This window comes from Bos mutus, chromosome 8 (genome assembly GCF_027580195.1).
Source record: "Bos mutus isolate GX-2022 chromosome 8, NWIPB_WYAK_1.1, whole genome shotgun sequence".
NCBI lineage: Eukaryota > Metazoa > Chordata > Mammalia > Artiodactyla > Bovidae > Bos > Bos mutus.
Window position 1 is genome coordinate 33,784,351 of NC_091624.1, and position 23,289 is coordinate 33,807,639.

At 34.3% G+C, this 23,289-nt stretch overlaps 1 protein-coding gene across 5 annotated transcripts in view; it reads left to right on the forward strand.

Moving 5' to 3' along the window:
• The window catches only part of AGTPBP1 (ATP/GTP binding carboxypeptidase 1), a 192,810-nt gene that overhangs the window by 60,375 nt on the left and 109,146 nt on the right, over positions 1-23,289 (forward strand). For all 5 annotated transcript variants that reach the window (XM_070375389.1, XM_070375391.1, XM_070375390.1 and 2 more), the window contains 5 exons: positions 323-454; positions 2,284-2,377; positions 11,578-11,615; positions 14,284-14,492; positions 16,010-16,187. In XM_070375389.1, coding sequence (XP_070231490.1) covers positions 323-454; positions 2,284-2,377; positions 11,578-11,615; positions 14,284-14,492; positions 16,010-16,187 — 651 coding nt within the window. The remainder of the gene's footprint in view (positions 1-322; positions 455-2,283; positions 2,378-11,577; positions 11,616-14,283; positions 14,493-16,009; positions 16,188-23,289) is intronic.

Here is a 23,289-nt window from a genome sequence, read left to right on the forward strand (position 1 = left end):
CTTTGACTGTGTTAAGCTGGAGAGACTTTCCTGTGTAGGGTAAATCAGTTAAGTTATTCCTTTCAGTAATAGTTTGTGTTGGGCCACTCCAGCCTCTGTTGCCCTGCCCTGTCATCCTGCCTGCCCCTTACTCTTTCTTTCAAGCCATGTTTTAAAAGGGTAAGAAGTATTAAAATATATAAGAAAATGATTACAGCTTTAGTTATTTCAGGTCAACTTTATATTAGTAGTTGATAATATGCATTCATAGTATTATGACATTTTAATTTTATTCAGAAGTTACATAGGAATAAATTATGTTTGTTCATTTATTTTTAAACAGACAAAAAATTTGGAGTGAAAGCTAGAATTAATGGAGCTCTAAATATAACTCTGAATTTGGTCAAACAGAATTTGCAGAATCATCGCTTGGTTTTGCCTTGTCTTCAGCTTTTACGAGTATATTCTGCCAACTGTAAGTATTTCAGAGCAGCTTTTAGTTAGCTCGATGTTGTCACATTAACACAAAATGAAAATTTTAAAGTACTTTAACTCCATAAATCTCTAAAAGTTGTGGACAAGGAACGAGAATATTTAATATGGCTCTTTGTAATTCTAACCACTCCCTCAAAGGTGATGTATGTAAGAAGGTGAGTTGACAAAGTCTTAAGAATTCTCCTTAATTCCCCCATTTGTAAAGGTATGTAGTGAGGCTGATGAGTAGGCAGCCTGTGGAAAAGATGTTGAAGAATAACCGAGTATTGACAACTGGAAAAACTGCTGCGCCTATTTGGATTATTACAGATGAGAGGAAAACTGAGAAGGAAGGAAAGCAGTGGCATAGACACCTGGAGCTAATTATCTTTAGCAATCTATAGGGAAGTAGCAGAACCAAAAATAATAGGACAGGAGCCTCTGAGGAAGCTGTAGAGAGCAGTGATCAGAGAGATTGCCTCAGATGAAGTGTCTCCCAACATAAATACACACACACACCCACGCCCACACCAACTCTCTCAGATGAAGTGTCTCACAACACACACACATACACATTCACATGGAGAGGTAGCCTCAGATAAAGTGTCTCCCAACATAAACACACACATACACCCATGCCCACACCCACCCTCCCAGATGAAGTGTCTCACAACACACACACAGACACACACACACACACATCCACATATACTCTTTCTCTCTCTCACTCTCTGTCTCTCACTAATATAATATTAGGTCCCAACCCCCGAAGTGTGGATTTTCTATTTCCTGACTATGGATATGAGATTGGAATGTTAACAAGACGCTTGACATTGAGATTGTAGAGTACATTTTATTATAAGAACATCATTGCAAAGTAATGATAATCTCAGTGGTAGGTTTGTATGTATGTGTGTGTATTTATCTGTTATCAGTATCTATACTTTGAAAGTATATCTAAAGGTGTGCTCACAGAAAAATAGTTTTGAACACTTAAATAATTCACACTTATATAATTAAAAAGAGCATAAGGAAATTAATGAATTCTATTTATAAAGAAATTAGGAACAGAGCAATAAACATAAGGAAAGTAGAGAATGAAATAGAAAAAAATACATTATAAAATTTAAAAAAATTCATTAAAGAATGAAACAATTGGATTAAAAATAGATGAACCACTGAATTCCCTAATTAAGGAAAAAGAAAGACAAAACAGATTAGAATTAGAAGTGATAATGGAGCGATAAGCAGATACAGAGGAAATTAAAATTGTCATACAAAACTTTAGGAACTACATTTTTAGGGCATTTTATTTCATTAAGCACCAGGAGGCTAGCAAATGGTGTATCTATAATTTTTAAATAATATTTCTTCCAAGACTGAAAATGTTAGGCCCAGTTTTCTGGTTAGGTAATTGTTTGCATGTTCTGTCTAAAGTTGTGACCTGTTTTTGCCTACTGCAGTCGCTTTAATTAAGGTCCTCATTACTTTTCACCTAGGCCACAGCCATCTTTCCTGTAGTGCTCTTAGATCTGACTTGCATCTAAAATCTGACCTGCAGATCTGATTTGTTGTTGCTTTTGGGCAGTTCCCTATATTTGAAAGAATTCACAACTTCTAGGAACTTTCATAATTTATTTACTTCTTTTCCCACTTCATCTTCCCATTGGCATGCCTTTGAAGTATCAACTAAGGTGGACTTTATGAGAGACTTAGAGTTCACATTTACTAAACAGTTTGTATATGTTTTTCGGCCGTGTGCCACATGTATAAACATTTCTATCCACTGAGGTTTTTAAATCACTTTACATCTTTTTTTCCGCTTCCCAGCTGTGAATTCTGTATCTTTAGGGAAAAATGGAGTTGTGGAACTGATGTTTAAAATCATCGGACCATTTAGTAAGAAGAATTCCAATCTTATGAAGTGAGTAAATATTTTAAGTGTAAATAAAAGTATACCCTTTGTTATTTTGGGCCTTATCATCTTAATCTGTACAGTGAGATGATTGAGTTCAATTGTATCTAGGGTCCTTTCTTAGTTCTTAAATAGTGATTTAATTATGATAAAGATTTTCTTTAGTATAAAGTTTTATCTTCAGAAATATATCAGAATTAGAAAACTGAATTTATACTGTTATAGAAATTTAGACTTTGAATATTCCTAGATACTATAATAGGAAAAAAGACCTTTACAGAGTATCACTCATTCAGAAACATTTATTGAATGCCTACTATATTCCCTACCCAATTTTATAATCTTTTAATGACCATTTCCTTCATTCTAACAATTATCTGGATATATTTTAAATTTATATATTTTTTTTGTCAAATAATGTCATTCTTTTTCTTATTTGAGATATGTATATATGTATGTATGTCTCAAAATATATATTACATATATGTATATTTATGTTTGTGTGTATATATGTACATATATATACATACACCCACAAATATATATATATAGATAGATACATTCGTTTGTGTGTCTTTCAACCTCAGACTTTAAAGCATTTTCAGTTATTTCATTATATTTAGTGCTTTCTTGAGCCATATTAATCATCATTCTTTTAAAAAAATTATTTTGGAATTTTTCAAACAAATATAGCATTTACATTGTGTTAAACTAATTATCTTGAATTATTTATATTAATTACTTATTATATTCCACAATTATTAACATTCTGCCATTTTTGTTTCATTTGTTCCCCCTCCATACTTTTATTTATGTTTCCTAAAGTATTTCTAAGCAAATCCAGGATGTTATTTACATATATATGAGTTTCTGTAAGCAAGTACCAAGTATTTTCTCATTTTCCCCTAAATACTTCTTTATGTAACTCAGCTAAATAAGGACCTGAACATAACCATAATACTATAATTGTACTCAACAAATTTATTGATTGCTTAACACAATCAAAAATTCTGTGTGTCTACTCTTCTCTAGTTATCTCAAAATGCCCTTTTACAATTGGTTTGTTTAAAACAAAGTACACACATTCAGTTCAGTTCAGTTCAGTCGCTCAGTCATGTCTGACTCTTTGTGACCCCGTGAATCGCAGCATGCCAGGCCTCCCTGTCCATCACCAACTCCCGGAGTTCACTCAAACTCACATCCATCGAGTCAGTAATGCCATCCAGCCATCTCATCCTCTGTCGTCCCCTTCTCCTCCTGCCCCTGATCCCTCCCAGCATCAGAGTCTTTTCCAATGAGTCAACTCTTCGCATGAGGTGGCCAAAGTACTGGACTTTCAGCTTTAGCATCATTCCTTCCAAAGAACACCCAGGGCTGATCTCCTTTCGAATGGACTGTTTGGATCTCCTTGCAGTCCAAGGGACTCTCAAGAGTCTTCTCCAACACCACAGTTCAAAAGCATCAATTCTTCGGCGCTCAGCTTTCTTCACAGTCCAACTCTCACATCCATACATGACCACAGGAAAAACCATAGCCTTGACTAGACAAACCTTTGTTGACAAAGTAATGTCTCTGCTTTTCAATATGCTATCTAGGTTGGTCATAACTTTTCTTCCAAGGAGTAAGCATCTTTTAATTTCTTGGCTGCAGTCACCATCTGCAGTAATTTTGGAGCCCAAAAAAAAAAAGTCTGACACTGTTTCCACTGTTTCCCCATCTATTTGCCATGAAGTGATGGGACCAGATGCCATGATCTTCGTTTTCTGAATGTTGAGCTTTAAGCCAACTTTTTCACTCTCCTCTTTCACTTTCATCAAGAGGCTTTTGAGTTCCTCTTCACTTTCTGCCATAAGGGTGGTGTCATCTGCATATCTGAGGTTATTTCGAGTTCTCCTGCAGTCTTGATTCCAGCTTGTGTTTCTTCCAGTCCAGCATTTCTCATGATGTACTCTGCATAGAAGTTAAATAATCAGGGTGACAATATACAGGCTTGACGTACTCCTTTTCCTATTTGGAACCAGTCTGTTGTTCCATGTCCAGTTCTTTTATTTTTTTTTGTAAAGATTTGTTTAATTTGTTTCATGTTTATTTCATGAACATTAAAGCACTTTATAAACTGTTAAGTCCTAAACATTTTCAGTTGTGTGTTGATATTTGTCTCTAGCATAGATGTATGGGACTGGCAAGATACTGAAACTCACAGAATTTTCCATTACTTCTTTGTTCTTGATTTGTCCCTCTTAATCCTGCTCATCAACAGCAACAGAACAAAAAGGATAAATGTCTTCCTTCTTTTTAAGGTGCTCTACAATATAGTTCCAATTTGCTGTTGCTGAACTCAGTTGTGTCCTACTCTTTGCGACCCCATGGACTGCAGCACCCAGGCTTCCATGACCTTTGCTGCTGCTGCTAAGTGGCTTCAGTCATGTCCGACTCTATGCGACCCCATAGATGGCAGCCCACAAGGCTCCCCTGTCCCTGGGATTCTCCAGGCAAGAACACTGGAGTGGATTGTCATTTCCTTCTCCCCATGTCCAGTTCTAACTGTTGCTTCCTGATCTGCGTACAGATTTCTCAAGAGTCAGGTCAGGCGGTCTGGTATTCCCATCTCTTGAAGAGTTTTCCACAGTTTATTATTCCTCATTATATTTAGGAAATTTCCAAATCTACACACAAATAGAATAATGAACCCTGATATACCCATCAGTCAATTTCAACAAGTGTCAACATTCTTCAATTTAAATTTCACCTTTCCCTTCTTTGTCTCCCTCCTGAAGTGAAGTGAAGTCGCTCAGTCATGTCCGACTCTTTGCGACCCCATGGACTGTAGCCTACTAGGCTCCTCTGTCCATGGGATTTTCCAGGCAATAGTCCTGGAGTGGGTTGCCATTTCCTTCTCCAGGGGATCTTCCCAACCCAGGCATCAAACCCGGGTCTACTACATTGTAGACAGACGCTTTTACTGTCTGAGCCACCAGGGAAGTCCTCAGGAAGTCTCAGGAAAAATATAGGAAGTCTCCCTCCTACCAGTATTTTAAAGCAAATATCAGCCATGAGATTTATTCTGTTAATTCTTAAGTATTATTGCTATCAGATAGTTTTTTCTTTTAGTGTTACCAAAGTATCATTTCTTTGTTCAACAATATTAATAATTCTTTAAGATCATGTAATATCTTCTGAATATCTAAGAAATGTCTTTTTTTTTTTTTTTTTTTTTTACAGTTGTCTTGTTCAAATCAGGATTGAAATAAGAGCTCTTCTACATTCTGTTTGATTGATAAGTCTTGTAATCTTTTGCAGTCAGTAACTATTCCCTGTCCCTCTGTTTTTTTGTTTCTGATTTACTTGGTGAAGGACCTGGGTGACATTTTACAGAATGTTGCAAGATTAAGATAACTATATCCTGGGGTCTTTTAACTTGTAGGTATACTTTCAAATTTTTTTGTAGACTGATGGAGCTTGAGGCTTGATTAGATTTTTTTTTTTTAATTATCAGAATATTTCATAGGTGGTGCTGGGTCTCTGTTTTGCATTACTTAAAATTGTCGAGTTGAAGTGGTCCATCTTCTTTCACCTAATCACTTAGCAATATTTCATGACATTGCTTAGATCCATTATTTCTTAAAAATGTGCGAAATAATGAGTTTTCTAATTTTCTCATTCTTTTTACTTCTGTTAGTTGTGAATCTTTTATAAGGGAAAACTTGTCTGCATCAACTATTCATAGGCTAAATTTTACAATGAATTAGGTTCAGAACATACCCAGTCTTTTCACCCTTTCTTAATAAAGGTCAAATATTTAGCTTGTTCCCTTCTTGAAAATGGATGCTTACTTGCACATTTAATTATTTATTATTCGGTGGGATGGTGGCATATTTACTTATATAAGGATTATACAGTCTTAGAGCATCTGATGAAATGTGACAAGATAAAAGAAAATGATTATATCACAATTAGTAAGACCAACTTCCAGAATAGGTGTAGTGAATGGATTCTGGAAGCAGGCAGAAACTGGATTTACATGTTAGCTTTGTCACTCACTGGCTTCATGATATGAAGTTACCTAACTTAAAAAAAAAAAAGTATTTATAGCTGTGCTGTATCTTCATTGCTGCACAAACTACTCTCTATTTGTGGTGTGTGGGCTTCTCACTGCGGTGGCTTCTCCTGTTGCAGAACACGGGCTCTGGTGCACATGGGTTTCAGTAGTAGTGACATGTGGGCACAGGAGTTGCAGCTCCAGGGCTGTAGAGCACAGGCTTAATTGTTGTGGCACATGGGGTTAGTTCTGCAGCATGTGAGATCTTCCCAGACCAGGGATTGAACCAATGTCTCCTGCCGTGGCAGGCAGATTCTTCACCACTGAGCCACCAGGGAGGCCCCAGTTACCTAACTTTTTATGTCCCAGTTTTCTATTGTAAAATAGTAGTATTGGCGCCTACATCATAAGATTGTTTTGAGGGTTTAGGTAATTCCTGTAATTAGCACAGTGCCTATATTAATGCAGTGTAATTAGTTTAGGTAAGCAGTGTAATGTGGATGAATGAATCCTAGTTACTATCAAAAATATATTCTTTATCTTTAAAATTTTTATGCCTTTCCTCTTTTTGATGTTTAAAGTACTTCATAATTAATTTTTATCTAATGACTATGATCTACTTAAGATCTAAATTAACCTATTATAACCCATTACCAAATCTAATATAAAATGTTCCTAGGAGATAAGAACATTTTACAAGTATCTTTATAATATACAACATGATATATTTCTAAAACCGTGTAGAAATCAGTGGGTCTAAACTTGTGAGAAAGGAATGTCATTATCTAAATTATCCCTTCATTCTTTTCTCTGTGTTTTAAAAAGAACACCTGTTTTTAACTTTACTTTAAAAAGGATAAACATTCATTGATTAGACATCTGTATCATGATTCCTTTATTATTTTGAATAATCATAGGGTCTCCCCCCATAATTAAACAATCTCAACATCTAGAGCATTTATGTGTCACAGTTCTTCCTGTCCTTAAATAGTACCCTTCATTTAGTTGAAGAAGATTGAGGATTATTATTTATGTTTGAAGAGTGATGCTTCCCTTTCAGACTTCCTTTCCTTTCCAATTTTAGGTTTTGGATTTAAACATTGTTAATTTACAGGAAGCAACTCTGAATTTATTGTAACTCTGTCATTTTGAGTTTCCCTATAGGTTTGGAGGGGCATCCCTTGTTGTGCTAACGGTAAGGAGTCTGCCTGCCAGTGCAGGAGATGTAGGTTTGATCTCTGAGTTGGGAAGATCCCCTGGAAGAAGGCATGGCAACCCACTCCAGTATTCTTGCCTGGAGAATCCCCATGGACAGAGGAGCCTGTCAGGCTACAGTCCATAGGGTTGCAAAGAGTCACACATGACTGAGCAAATTAGCACACATAGGTTTGGAGGTAATTGCAAGGATTGACCTCCCAACTTAAATAACTTTATGAGTACCTGGGGCTTAAGCTTTTCCTTCTTCACTGCTCTTAAATGAATAAGCCATAAACTGTTTTTAAAGCCATTGTTAGCTGTGTTACTCTGTGTAGGACTTAGGAAGATTGGAAAAATATATGAGGAAGTATAAAATATTGGTGCTGAGAAATTCTAATTAAAAAATGTGCATTTCAATAAATATTTTTCTGTAACTTTTTGGTGACTATATTATAAATTCACACAGACTTATAAGTGACATAGAATTTCAGAAATTCCTCTGTGCTGAAGTTTTTAAAAATATCTTTAAAATAACATCTTGGTGAGACTATCTAGATGACTTTACACCAAACTTCATAATTTCTTTTAATCTAGTGGAGCTATGGAACAGGCATGATGGGAAGAAGGAATTAGGTGTATATCCCAGTTTTGCCAGTGTGAAGAATAAGCATCAAGAAAAAAACATATAGCATAAGGCTTAGAAAATGTCAGAGCACTTTTCTTTGGTTCACATGTGTTGTACGTAACTGCTAGCAGGGAGAAAGATGTTTCTGAAAGTGCTCTTAAGATTTTTAAACTTTTAAATTAGAGAAATGCAAATCAAAACTGTAATGACGTATCACCTCACACCAGTCAGAATGACCATCATCAAAGAATCTACAAATAGTAAATCGCTGGAGGGGGTGTGGGGAAAAGGGAACACTCCTGAGCTGTTGGTGGGAATGTAAACTGATAACAGCCATAATGGAGAAGAGTATGGAGACTCTTAAAAAAACTAGGAATTAATCTATTAATACCATATGACCCAGAAACCCTACTACTAGGCATATACCCTGAGAAAACCAGATTCTAAGAGACACATGTACCCCAATATTCATTGCAGCACTATTTACAGTAGCAGGACATGGAAGCAACCTAGATATACATTAAGACATGAATGCATAAAGAAGATGGAGTACATACATACAGTGCAATATTATTCAGCCATAAAAAGGGACAGATTTGAGTAGTGAGCTGGATGAACCTAGAGCCTGTTAAGTAAAAAGTGAAGGAAGTCAGAGAAAAATGAATATTGCGTATTAATCCATGTATATGGAATCTAGAAAAATGGTACTGATGGACATATTTGTGGGGAAGGAATGGAGACAGAGATGTGGAGAACTTGTGGACACAGCAGGGGAAGGAGAGGGTGGGATGAATTGAACAAGCAGCATTGCACTGACATATATACACCATTATGTGTAAAATAGATAGCAAGTGGGAAGTTATTATATGATGCAAGAGCCCAGGCTGATGCTCTGTGATGACCTAGAAGGTGGGATGTGGGGAGGAGAGGGTGGCTCTAGAAGAGTGTTGGCTTCTGGATTTTGTCTTGTTTAGGAAAATCTATCCTACACAACTATTATGAGATTTTTCTTTAGTATTTTTTCTAATATTAGAAATTTATTGTCTCTGGAGGCTGAAGTTCAGAATCAACTTGTCAACAGGGCCAGTGTTCCCTTTGTTGCCTGTAGGGGAGAACCCCTCTTTGTCCCTAGCTTTCGATGGTTTGCTGGGAGTCTTTAGTGTTTCCTTGGCTTGTAGCTGCAACATTTCAGCATCTGACTCTGTCTTCATATGGTGTTCTCTCCTTGTGTGTCTGTCTTCGAATAGTCTTCGCTCTTTTTACTAGAGCATCAGCCTTGATGAATTAAGAGCAGTCTATTCTAGCATGACTTCATCTTAATTATATCTGCAAAGATCTTGTTTCCAGATGAGGCCACATTCTGCGGTGCTAGGGGTTAGGACTTCAACATATCTTTGTAGAGGAGACTGACACTTCTGATTTCATAATTTTCTTTCTCAGCAACCATTTTAGTCATTTTCATCTCACTTAGTTTTTATGTGACCCTAGGCATATTATATTCTGAAATCTTTAGTGTCTTTATTCATAAAATGTGCCAATTCTAGAGACTAGGATTTAAAAAAAAAGTTAAACTATAAAGCACGTACAACTAAAAAACATGTACAAGACATGTAGGACAATTTTTGGCACTTGTCAGGTCTTACTGAATGAAGTCTTCCTTTCCATTTTTTTCCCCTAAATTGCCATTTAACTTAGAAGGCCCATTTAGTTCTGTATTTAATTTTGACCAATTTAAAAGTCATCCTTATTCTGATAGTTTACAGTCTTAAGTGCATATTACTGTGTAATTAATTACAAGGTTATGCAAAGTTTCTTACTGATGAATCAGTGCTCGGAAAATTGTTTTAATTTTATACTTTTCATTTACTTTTAACATGCCATTACCAAAACTGCACATTGTTTTGAGGAATTTAGTCACATGAATTTATATTTTTTAGGGCATATACTTTTGCTTTTATTTTCCAAATGTTATCATAAATAAAGTTTTATATGGTTGCTTTATTTGTGTCAGTAAACCAAAGTGTAATTGTTAACGGCTTGCTCTAAAGGGTAACAATAATGAGCATTTATCATAAATGAGCACTTTTGTGCCTAGTCCTAGATTATTGTTTCAGGTTTTACTGTGAACCAGTATCCATCTTAAAACTATATCTGTCCTAAATCTTCTAAGTCATTTTAAAAGTTGTCATCTGATCATGCTATGTGTACCACTAATGGGTGTGCAGCTTTATTAATTTTATTCCCTTGTTTTCAGTTTTGTTTTCTTGAGTAGATATTTTTGGTTTTAATTTTTTACTTTTCCATAGATGTGTACATTTTATTACATTATCGAGATTGTAAAATAATCTATGTAAGAGTTAATTTTATTTTCTAATTTTGTAACCATGAAGAACCTGCTACTGTGGGTATCTAGTAGGCATTCAACAAATCCTTAATGATGAGTGAAATGCTTAAATTTGACAGTATACATATTTATATGCAAATTAATTATCCTTATTGAAATCTTACTAAGAGGTACTGTGGTATGTAGTCTTATATTTTTAAAGTTGCTGAAAGTAAGTGCCATTTCTTCAGTAACTCATTTCTAAAATAGCACTTGAATTACAGGTTTTCCACAGTGATGTTATATGTATTTTTAAAGGTGCTGAATGGCATTGATTTCACTGTGTGTAACTGCATATTTATGTTCAGAGAAAATCTAAGTGCTCTAATAGGCAGTAAGAATTTTTGAGATATGAATTAAATCATTGTTCTCTTTGGTGCTATATGGCTGAAAAATGTTAAGGGCTCATACATCCTCTCTCTAATCTCCTTGTTCCAAAATATTTTACATTTGTTACCACAGTAAATGTTAGGATTATTGCTTGATAGAACTAACATACTTTGAAGTCAGATAGCTATGAATACCTATAGAATTTTGTAGTTACAGCCTCTGTTAAAACTTGTTTTTGTTTTAATTTTTTTGTGACTCCGAGTCTGATTGTTAATAGTATTCCATTGTGAACTCTGGCCCAGTCAGAATAGTATTCCTTTGTGAACTCTGGCCCAGTGAGATACAGGTACAATGATTCCATTCATCTAACCTCTGATATGAAGACTTAAACATTGTTAATTTTCTTCTTTTTCTTTTCTTAAACATTTTCTGGTGCTTCTTTGTTGATATTTCCTCATAATCAATTTTAACCTGAAGGAAGTGAGGCATACAGAGAGGCACCATATGTAACTGAGTATCCCAGGAATGACATTTGGAGTAGATACTGATTACTTATCTGAAAAGATTGTGTGACTTTACTATTGTAGATTAATTTTACTAGTTTTGTTGTTGTTTGTGTTTTCTCATGTTGACAGGGTTGCTTTAGACACTCTTGCTGCATTGCTAAAATCAAGTAAGTTTTTAAATACTAGAAATACTAGATACTGTTTTTCTGAGTATTCTGCTATTTTAAAGAAACTGGAAATGTAGATTTAGTTAACAGTTATAAAGCTTGTTCGTAATAATTTAACGTCAAAGTTGATTTTATCTTTTAGAGCAGTTGATTGATGTATAACTAATATCATTTATGTTTATTGAGCTCTAACTTGTTTATCAGTATATTTATATAATTTCTTCAAGTATATTAACTTCCTTTCTCTAAATTACTTATATAAACATAAAGCCTTGTTAATAGGGGAAAGTAACATGTAAATATACTATAGTATCATTTTGAAAAAGTGACCATAACATGGCCTTGAGAACATTTACTATGAAGAATATCTTTGACAACTACTATCTCTATAAAATGTATGATTTTCAATTAGAACCTCCTTATTAGAAATTTTATTTCTACCATAAATTCAGATTTGTAACATTAAAAGTGGCTTAATGTAAATTTAGAGTTTATTGAATGCATTTAGAAACTAAAACATTGTTTTTTTAATCTTTGAAATTGAAGTGTTGGAGGAAATGTGTCATATGTTGCTTTTGGAGAGTAACCATCTACATTATGTGGATCTGTCTCTCCGTGATACCCAGTATCTATATTTTAAATATTAATTTTCTTAGCACTCCCATTCTCACTGGTTGATTAAATTAACATTGTATTTAACCATGATAACATTCAATCCTAAAGATCTATGTTGATGGCTTTTGATGTTATTTTTCCCCAAAACTGTCTATCAAGGGTGAGACCAACTTGCCCTTAAGTTTGAATTATGAGAAGAATAGTAACAAATGATTAATTGATTGAAAATCTGATATTTGATAATGATTTGTTAAATTAAAAAATAACCTTAGGTATTAGTATTATAGCTGCTATATTCAGTTGACAGTTTTGTCCTTTAAATGTGTAGTATTCAATTAGATTAGCTGTATAGCTTTGTTTTCATATATGATGTGATAAACTGTAGACCAAGATTAGGATACTTGGATTAATTTCAGAAATATCTGTAGCCTTGCTTTGATGTGTCCACCCTGCCTTTGTTGTTCAAGGCGTTTAAACATTAATTTTTAAATTAATATAGGTGTATATTTTTGATTTAGAGTAGATTAAAATAGCCATTAAGCTAAATTTTTATTAAAGCTTATTACTAATTTGTAGAATCACTAATGACAAAGTCACTAATTCTAAGTCAGGAAAAACTAAAACGAGTTTCAAGGATTTATAGAAATCAGTAACCTAAAATGATTGAAATGCTGATATCTTCAGTTTTAAATAATAATCTTTCTTTTACTCCCTCCCTTTTTCTCCTTCAGAGGAGGATGGTAGGCAAACATATCTGGTAAAAACGTAACTGACAAGTAGAATGACTCTGGATTGCAGATAGCTGTGTACTAAGGGTCACTCACTGTGTGTTATGGACAGGTTTCTTATTTAATCTTCAATGAAGAACTTAAATATTTCTCATAAATACCATTTAGGCTTTTGGGAATTCCACTGGAAACACAGTTTGTGATAGGAGTTTCAGTAAGTGTAATGTTTTTTAAGAGAATCATTCTTTTAAGACATTATGATAGTAATATCTTTTAAGTATTGTTGGTGATACTAAAAAGCTAGTAAGCTAAAGGCTTATATATTCCAACTAGTGTAAACAAAAATTATATATATATATATATTTGTTTAAAAGACATGAAACTATTATTAGTTAAAACTATTTGAACTTTTTATAGATCGCCACCCAGCACCACTTGGGTGCTCCAATGATAAGAGTGCAAGAGAATGTGCAATACCAACTCACCTGAGGTTGTTTGGTTAGAAATACCAGTCTCTTCCTCATCTATATTTACCTACAAAATGCCAGGCTCATGGCATGAACATTAAGATAATGCAGCAGTAAGGCTGTGCTGCTTTTAGTTGCCTGCAGTACTAGTTTTAAATGTGCTAATACACACCTAAAACATAGGTAAAGACACTGAGATCAACAAACTTCTTAATGCCGTCTTAGACATTATGTTCTGATATTAGAGAACTGAGAGAAACTCATGGGGTAGGAGGGGTGCTTTCTTATGTGAAAGGTCTTTAGTACCTCTATTGTATGTTTGGAAGAGCTACTTTGCTTTGCCTGATAGCCACACCTTAGCAAACTAGCTCTTCTAGACACAAAATAAATAGAGTGTTCTAACATACAAAGTTAATTTCACACAAATATTGTAATGGAAGTTGCAATAATGATAGTGGCTTTTAAGAAAATCAGAGTCACAACTAGTAAGTTAAAGGCTTATATATTCCTTTTGGTGTAATCAAAGTTAGTATATTAATAGGTTTTAAAATATATGAAAGTTTCATTAGTATTAACATTTGGAAAGATACAACCTTAATTGTATTAAAGATATTTTGATATTTATTTACCTCAAAACAATAGATAGGCAGATTTCTAGAAAATTATACTTTGTTATCTGGAACTTGTCATATTTATTTTGTTAGCTAAAAATATTGAAATATGTGGTTGCCAAAGTTTTTCTTGGAAAAAAGGAATTATAAGAATTCATTACAATATTATGGTTATGTTTTCAATTTGACTTTACCGATGTCTTTTATTATTTTAAAAATATTCTTTTTCAATTTTCTTTTGTTAAAGAAACTAATGCCAGGAGAGCTGTAGACAGAGGATATGTCCAAGTCCTTTTAACAATTTATGTAGATTGGCACCGCCATGATAATCGGCATAGAAACATGCTCATTCGAAAAGGAATTTTACAGAGTTTAAAAAGTGTTACAAACATCAAGTTGGGAAGAAAAGCATTTATTGATGCCAATGGGATGAAAATTCTTTATAACACTTCGCAAGTAAGTTTTTAATTTCCTTCCTGTTATTATGATTATCTATTAATGATAGGATTTGGTTCTTAAGAAAACTTACTGTTTCTAAAAGTACAATATGATAAATATATTTAAAAAATTTGAAAACCAAAAGGCACAATCATTTCTCACATGTGACCTTAGACTAAGTTCGAGAAAGTACTTAGTGTCTATCTCTGCAAGATGAGATTTTTTTTCCCCTCATAGGTAGAAGGAAGATGTATAAATCTCTTCCCTGGGCAGGAATGGATTCCATATAGCCACATTTTCTAAGGTGTGCTGTTATCTATACTCAGTTTTGTATGTTCCTTTCATAAATATTCATTAATCCTTTATGACCGGTAAGGGAGGTATGTTATTTGTGAGTGTTCTCTGTGTCTTTGTTCTGGAGAGAATATTTTCAAATAATGAAGGTACAAAAGTGAAACTTGGAGTTAGGGATTCTGGTTCTGCCAGCCATCGTACACATAAACCCTCTCAACGGTATTCTAGCATCTGTAGAAGGCTCTCGATGATGGGGAGTGGGGATGTTGCAAAGTAACCCTTTTATTTTTACAAGACTCTAGTTATTAGAATGAAATCTGTCTTCTTGAAAATTCCAGCCAACATCTTGATTGTGCCCTCTTGGTCTTACACACGACGACTAATCTTTTTGTGGGAGTAGTTAAGATATGTGAATACACATTTTATGTTAACTCAGCTTTTTCTATTGTAGATCAATCATATGCACTTATTTTTACTGTTCCTAAAATAGACAGTATATGAGGAGAGATTGGGTGATGGTTTATGCCATTTCACACTTCTGAGTCTTAGTTTCTCAGCTATTGACAGGTCAGATGTGAAGATTTCTGTTGAAAATCGCACAGGTTATCAAAGTGCCATTTAAAGCCATTTAAGTGTCAATTGTCAATAATAACAGTGTTAAATGAAATACTTTCAAATGTCCTATTCAAGAGCCCTTCTTAAGATTAGATAACAGGATAGTAAATTAAATTCTTAAAACTTAAAACTGTGATATTCAGGCTATTCTTTTCTAAGTCGAACAGCTAATTTATTAGAGGTGCTATTGCATGATAACTTATAGAATTCTGAGAAAGGCTCACTAAATGCACATTCCTTTTTATTTCTTACATCTTTCTTTATGAGTTTTTCTTCTTTTTTTCTTTTCCATTAAATTTTTATTTTATGCCCTAGGCTTGCTGAAATGCTCCCTAAGTCACTCATAGGTATTAGTGCTTTGGTGAGTTCTGGAACCAAACATGGTACTGATTTCTGCTAAGTTAGGATGTGTGAGGAAAATTGCTGCCAAATTTGCCATATGAGGTTCTTACAAAGAGATATTTCAGATTAGTCAAAGCTACTTTATAATTATGTTAAAAATATTAGGTTTTGTGATATGTGCCTTTTGAAAATTATTAACACATTATTTTCTGAAGTAGTATAAACTTGTTTCACTTATTCACCAAAGGCACATTATCTTTTTTTTGTCTTTTCTTATAAAACAGGAATGTTTGGCAGTAAGGACCCTTGATCCTCTTGTCAACACCTCCAGTCTGATAATGAGGAAATGCTTTCCTAAAAATCGCCTGCCACTCCCAACGATTAAAAGTTCTTTCCATTTCCAGTTACCTGTTATTCCTGTGACTGGACCTGTGGCCCAGCTCTACAGTTTACCTCCTGAAGGTAGGACCACATGGTTCTTGCTGGCTTCTGGTGGTTGCTGGAATTGTGTGACTTTATCTATTTTTGCTTTTGTTCATCTCCCTAGCAAAAGAAGGCTTTAATGAACATGATATGCTTTCAGATTACTTTTTAGTTAATAAATATTTCTTCAAATATAAGAAATTACAGTTGAGTAATTAAGGGAAAGAATGTGGGATATGCTACATATGTGTAAATGTGAATTGTGAAGAACTGTCAGCACCATGTAGAAACAATATTTGATAGCTTATATAAATTTTCAAAATATAAGAATGTATAAACATTCTTATAAATGTTTAGGTAATTATATTTGAGCTTACATTTGTAGCTTTTTAATGAACTTCATTTTTAAAAGTTAAAATGCCTAATCACTAAACCAGTTACAGTTTTATGTTCAACAAAACTTGCACCATTACTTCAGTTCAGTTCAGTTCAGTTGCTCAGTTGTGTCCGACTCTGCAACCCCGTGAACCGCAGCACGCCAGGCCTCCCTGTCCATCACCAACTCCCGGAGTTTACCCAAACTCATGTCCATTGAGTTGGTGATGCCATCTAACCATCTCATCCTCTGTCGTCCCCTTCTCCTCCTGCATTCAATCTTTCTCAACATCAGGCTCTTTTCAAATGAGTCAGCTCTTCACATCAGGTGGCCAAAGTATTGGAGTTTCAGCTTCAACATCAGTCCTTCCAAAGTATACCCAGGACTGATTTCCTTTAGGATGGACTGGTTGAATCTCCTTGCAGTCCAAGGGACTCTCAAGAGTCTTCTCCAACATCACAGTTCAAAAGCATCAGTTGTTCTGCACTCAGCTTTCTTTACCTGATAGAAAATACAAAATTATCGTAAATTGAATCTTTGTCATTTTGGTACAATGCTGTGTACATAGCAAAGGAAGTAAGAGTTTACATATCTTAATGTGAGGACAAAAAAGCAGAATTTTTTTGATAAGAGCTAGCGAATTAAAAAGAGAAAGTAATCTAGGCTATTAAGATTTCTACAGTATTTCCTCATTAGTTGATCACTTTAAAAAAAATAAAAGATCTTTTATTTATAATTGAGAGCAATTCTTTGAAGTAAGTGATTTAAGATAATTTTAAAGTAAATTTAATTAGTTTCTTATCATTGATATATCGCAGAGTATAGTCTTATGATTTCATTTCTAAAGTAGTTATTAAAATAGTTTAGTCTACACACACTGTCAAAATGGATTATTTACAAACTTCGTTTAAAAGGTATGTCTAAGACTAAGTCTGGGACTTGATTAAAGATAGCTAAGTGAAAGTAGTGATCTAATTCCATTCCATTCTTATTCCATTTAAAATTACCAACAGACTTTATAAATAGAGGGGAAAAAAACTGTACTGAATCTGAAAACTAGATAAAAGGAGCATTCTCATGGAATAAACAGGATGTGCAACAAACACGGTGGAGAAAAGAATAGATTAAAGAGTGTCAGCTCTAATTCACTCTTCTATGAAATGCAGTTTCTCTGGCTTTGGATTGAGGGCCAGATTGATGTATCACTGAACTAGAGATGATTACTTATATCAACTAACAAGCCTTCAGGAAGAAGATGTGACAGAAAGATTCTAATGACACTTGCATAGACATATGGATAACACAATTTTTCTCCTCTTCATCACTTTCTCACATATCAGGCTTCATTACATTTATCAGTTTTCATTATTTTTTATCTTTCTCAGTTAGACTGTAAATTCCATGAAGATAAAACTGTTTTTTTCCTTCATTTTATCCTCAGCATCCATTAGATTGCATGAGACACAATGAATGTGCATTTAACATTTGTTAGTGAATGAATTGAACTGGCCACAAGACTTATTCTCTTGAACATTTAATGCCAAAAGATAGTGAAGCAGCCTCCTTGGAGATTTGAAGGAAAAGAGTTCTTAAGATTTCTGAACCCTTATTAGTTGCCACTCGTATGTAAAAGTAACATATTCTTAGATATGCAAGGGTACAGAAGCATATTGCCCAGGTCCCCTTTCAAGGATACAGGAGCATATTGCCCAGGTCCCCTTCCTGAAGTAATTACATGAAATATTACTCCAGCCAGGCTAGTGATGAATTAAGAAATCAGGTGTGCAGAGACCTGAAGTAATTACATGAAATATTACTCCAGCCAGGCTAGTGATGAATTAAGAAATCAGGTGTGCAGAGACATGGTAGTAGAGTAATTGTATTTAACATTAAAAATTGTTAAATTATGTATTGCTAAATAGTTCTACTGTTATTTTGAAATATATTAACTAATTTTTTTTAATTAACTAATTTTTGATGAAAGATAATATATGGCTGTCACAAACTGGGTCTTTTAATAATACATATTCATATATTTATCAATATTATAATATTGCTATATTTATAAAATGGTAATTATAGAAATAGTGGCCCAAATATGTGTTTTAAAATGTAAAAGTAACATCTAGAACAGAGATCTATAGACTAGAATCTACTGAACCATAGGAATCCATGGTTCTTAGTCTCTAGACTAAGTCCAGTTCTGGACTAAGTTCCTAGTTGAGAGACTAAGAACCCTTTGAAATTCTATATAAAATTATGTATATGTTTTTCTTGGAAAACATTCTTGAAGTGCTGCTATAGAAAAGCAGGAAAACTTCAAAGATGTACAAAATCCTGAGAATGCTGAATGCAAAGCAAGAACAAGCAAATCAGTTTCAGTAATAAGATATCTAAATGAATAAAATACTCCCAGTAAAAAAAGAGACTCTCTGATTGGGTTAAAAACAAAATCTAAGTAGCTGATAGATCTGGAAACTCTTGAAATAGTAAGACTGAACTCTTAAACAGATTGGCAACTGTATATCTGTTATTCCCAGCTCAAAACAGGTGAGGAAGACATTACTACCCTACAATATGTACATACAAAACAATATGTTTAGAACAAGATAGTAAAGATGATTTTATGCAAAGTAGATAATAACATGTGCCAAATACTAAAACAAAGGTAGATGAAGCTATAATTATTTAAATAATAAGGATAAATTGATAGAAACACAGAATTAGTGAGTGATTTTAATGTCTTAAGTTCTTGGTAAGTTATATAGAGGAGAGCCAGTCAATGTAAGTGGATGCTAAAGATACCTCCTGTTAATACATTTGAAAATATATTTGAAATGGACAATATTTTATGGAAATATAAATCACTAAAATTGACTTGGGCTTCCCTGATAGCTCAGTTGGTAGAGAATCTGCCTGCAATTCAGGAGACCCTGGTTTGATTCCTGGGTCAGGAAGACCCTCTGGAGAAGGTATAGGCTACCCACTCCAGTGTTCTTGGGCTTCCCTTGTGGCTCAGCTGGTAAAGAATCCGCCTGCAATGTGGGAGACCTGGGTTCGATTTCTGGGTTGGGAAGATCCCCTGGAGAAGGGAAAGGCTACCCACTCCAGTATTCTGGCCTGGAGAATTCCATTGACTGTGTAGTCCATGGGGTTGCAAAGAGCTGGACACTACTGAGCGACTTTCACTAAAAATTGACTTACATAGTAGAAAACCTGCAATCAAGAGTATGCAATCAAGTTGTCTTCAGTGAAGACATCAAACAGTAGGTTATTTCTCTCAACTTTCAAGAAATTTTCCTATACTTGATTTTCCAGAGCATGGGAAATAAAGAGAAGCTTAGAAACTAGTATGATGCTGAAATCAAAACCTGAAACAATTTACAGATCATTGTCACTAATGAAGATAATATAAAAATCTAAAATATTAGCAAATTGAATTGAGCAGCATTTTCAGATTTAAGACACTTTGACAACATAAGGATTATTTTTGAAAGTAAGTTTATTGTAATATTAAGACTTTAATGAAAATTTATCAATATATCAAAGAAAGAAAAACAGTGATTATCTTAATAAATACCATGAAAGGGGTTGATAAAAATTATTATTAGTTCCAGATTAAATTTCTTAATGAATCAAGGAATATTTTCCAAGCTGGCTGTGTATTATCTAACTCAGATCAGTAACCAACATCACAAATAGTTATGAAGTGTTAGAGGAAGCCTCTCTCGACCTTTATTCGTTAACATTGTTTTGAAAGCTCTAGTGAGATCAGTAAGACAGGGAAAGGAAAGATACTAATCATTAAAAGAGTGAGATAAAGTTATATCAGTGTCTGTGGAGGATGTTGCTGTTTATGTAGAAAATTGAAGCAAATCAATTATAAAGTGTATCTTAGACCAAATAAAAGTTCAGTGAAGTACTATTTACAAGATAAGTGAATAAAATTCACTAGCTTTCCTTTGGGTGCATGTGTATGTTTACTTGTGTATGAATTTGATAGACATAGGCACACAATAACCATTAGAAAACACAAAGGGAAAGATCACATTTTTAAGAGCAATAGGACCAACAAAATAAATCCTATTGGAATATATATTCCAAAACCTTATGGAAAGTGCTGACTCATACTTTTAAATTATTATATTATACAGATATTGTATAATTTATCTAACTGGTTTCCTATTGATAGCCATTTTAGTTTTTTTTCCCCTGTATCTTTGTCTTTACTATAAATGAGCCAAGAACATTTTGAAAATTAACAAGGATGATTTATATTCCCTGCTTTTAGTTGTGAGATTAAGTTATTAATGTAATAATTGATTTTTAGTGTTGATGGTATAAAAGTAGATCATTGGAATAGAAAAGAAGGTCTTAGATACTCTAAGCTATATGGCATTTCACATCTGGAGTATGAAACCAAAGGAAAATACCTATAAAGGAAGATATTTGACAGGTTTGATTAAAAATTAAAAACATATTTTCTCTCTGATGCTGAACTGCATTTTCCCTTCTTCCTATCCAAGGCTTGTCTTTCTTGTTTGCAGTAGGCTTTTCTGAATTCAGTTCCTTCTTTCTTCCTAACAATTCTTTTTCCAAATATCATTTCCTCTGTTTATCTAGAACTAACTGCTGTTAATACACTGACATAAATAGACTCAGTTACTATATGCAATATAAATAGTTTTTTCAGTCTTATTTCCAAAAGAATTTAGAGCAATTTGGTAACTGTATTAGTTGGGATAGACTGAGCTGCTGTTACCCAGTGACCTAGTATAGTACCCTCGTCACTTGAGCAACAGTAGTAATAACGGACATTTTTATAACATATACTCTTTGCCTGGCACATTACGTGTATTAACTCCTTTAACTCTCCCAACAACACTATGCATGGGTATCTCCATTTTATAGATGAGGATAGTGAAAGTGTAAGTGTTAGTCTTAGACAAAAATAACTTATGTAACTTGTTCAAGGTCATGTAGTTAGTAAATGGAGGAGTCAGGATTTGAATTGGGTATTCTGTCTCCAGAGCCCATTTGCTATATTGCCATGAAATAGATTTTTTTTTCCTTTCACATATCCATTCAGAAGATGGGCTTGTCAGGTGATCCTGGACATTAGGTATCTGTCCACCATGTCATCAAAGGAAAAAGATTCTGTTTTCATCATCTCCTATGGTGTTTTCCTTATGTGCATGTGGAAAATGGTAATGAAAGAAGATGGAGGGCAGTTTCCTTTTTAAAGAATGTGACCTGGAGTTTGTATTGACAACTTTGCCTCACATACTGTTGGCCAAAATTTAATCATGACTGTAACTACTGTGAAGGGGGCTGGAATCTATAACCTCTAGCTAAAACTCAGAGGTTCAGGTACTAAATTGAAAGAGAGAACAGATACTTGGAGAGTGGAAAGGAGTTTATAATCTTCACGGTAATAAGTCACATTGGAAATAGAAGTAAAAAAGAGTCTAAAGAAGGTTACATCAGCAAAATGGAGGGGTAGAAGGTTCCAGTGCTCATCTTCCCTGCAAATACAGCAAAAACAATAAGTAGCAAATGAGAATATGATGTAAATAGGTAGCTCTGGATTAGAATGAACAAGCATCAGAAACCCCGTAGAGCACAAAACCCAAGAATGGCCACACAGAAAAGTACAGGGAGCATTTTATTTCTATCACTCGATCTCCCAGTCTAGGGCAGTTTGGCATCAGGAAGGTTCTCCTCAGTAGAGTTTTTTCCATGGAGAGCAGAAGAATCCCAGTGAGCCTGACCACTGTGTATCTCTTATGTCCCTTATATTGGCAGGTGGCTTCTTTACCACTAGCACCATCAGTAACTGAACTTAAAGAAATGGAGATCTGGGAGTTATCTGAAAAAGAATTCAAAATGATTAAGGAAGCTCAGATAATTCAAGAGAAGACAGATAAACCGTTCAGTGAACTTAGGAAAACTATACATGAACAAAATGAGAATTTCAGTGAAGAGAAAGAAATCATAAAAAGAACAAAACAAATTCTGGACCTGAAGAATACACTGAATAATGCAGTAGAGAACTTCAGTATCAGGCTTAGTCAAGCAGAGGAAAGAATCTGTGAACTTGTAGACAAATCTCATGATATTATACAGGCAAAGGAAAAAAAGAAATTAGAAAGAAAAAGAGTGAAGAAGGCCTATGTGAATAATGGAACACCATTAAATGAAACAACATCTATGTAATGGGAGTCTCAGAAGAAGAAGAAGAGAGAGAAAGGGAGAGAAAACTTACTCTAAAATATAATAGCTGCAAACTTACCAAATCTGGTGAAGGTATGGCTATCTAGGTGCATAAGCTCAAACATTCCCAAATAGATTCACCCCTAAGAGATCTTCACCAAGACATTACCATTAAGCTCTTAAAGATCAAAGGCAGAGGGAGGATTTTCAAAGCAGTTAGAGAAAAAATTAGAGATACCTTCTAGGTAACAAGGTACATGTGTGCCAAGTTGCTTTAGACTCTGTGCGACATGGACTGTAGGCTTCCAGGCTTCTCTAAGGGATTTTCCAGGCAAGAATACTAGAATGAGTTGCTGTGCCCTCCTCCACAGGGTCTTTCTGACGTAAGGCTTGAACCCACTCTTACGTCTCCTGCATTGGCAGGTGGGTTCTTTACTGCTAGCACCACCAGGTAACAAGGTACCTAGCTACAAGGTAATCCTGGTAAGCCTATTAGCAAATTTTTCAAGCAGAAGCTTTGCATGCCAGGAGAGAGTAGGATGATATATTCAA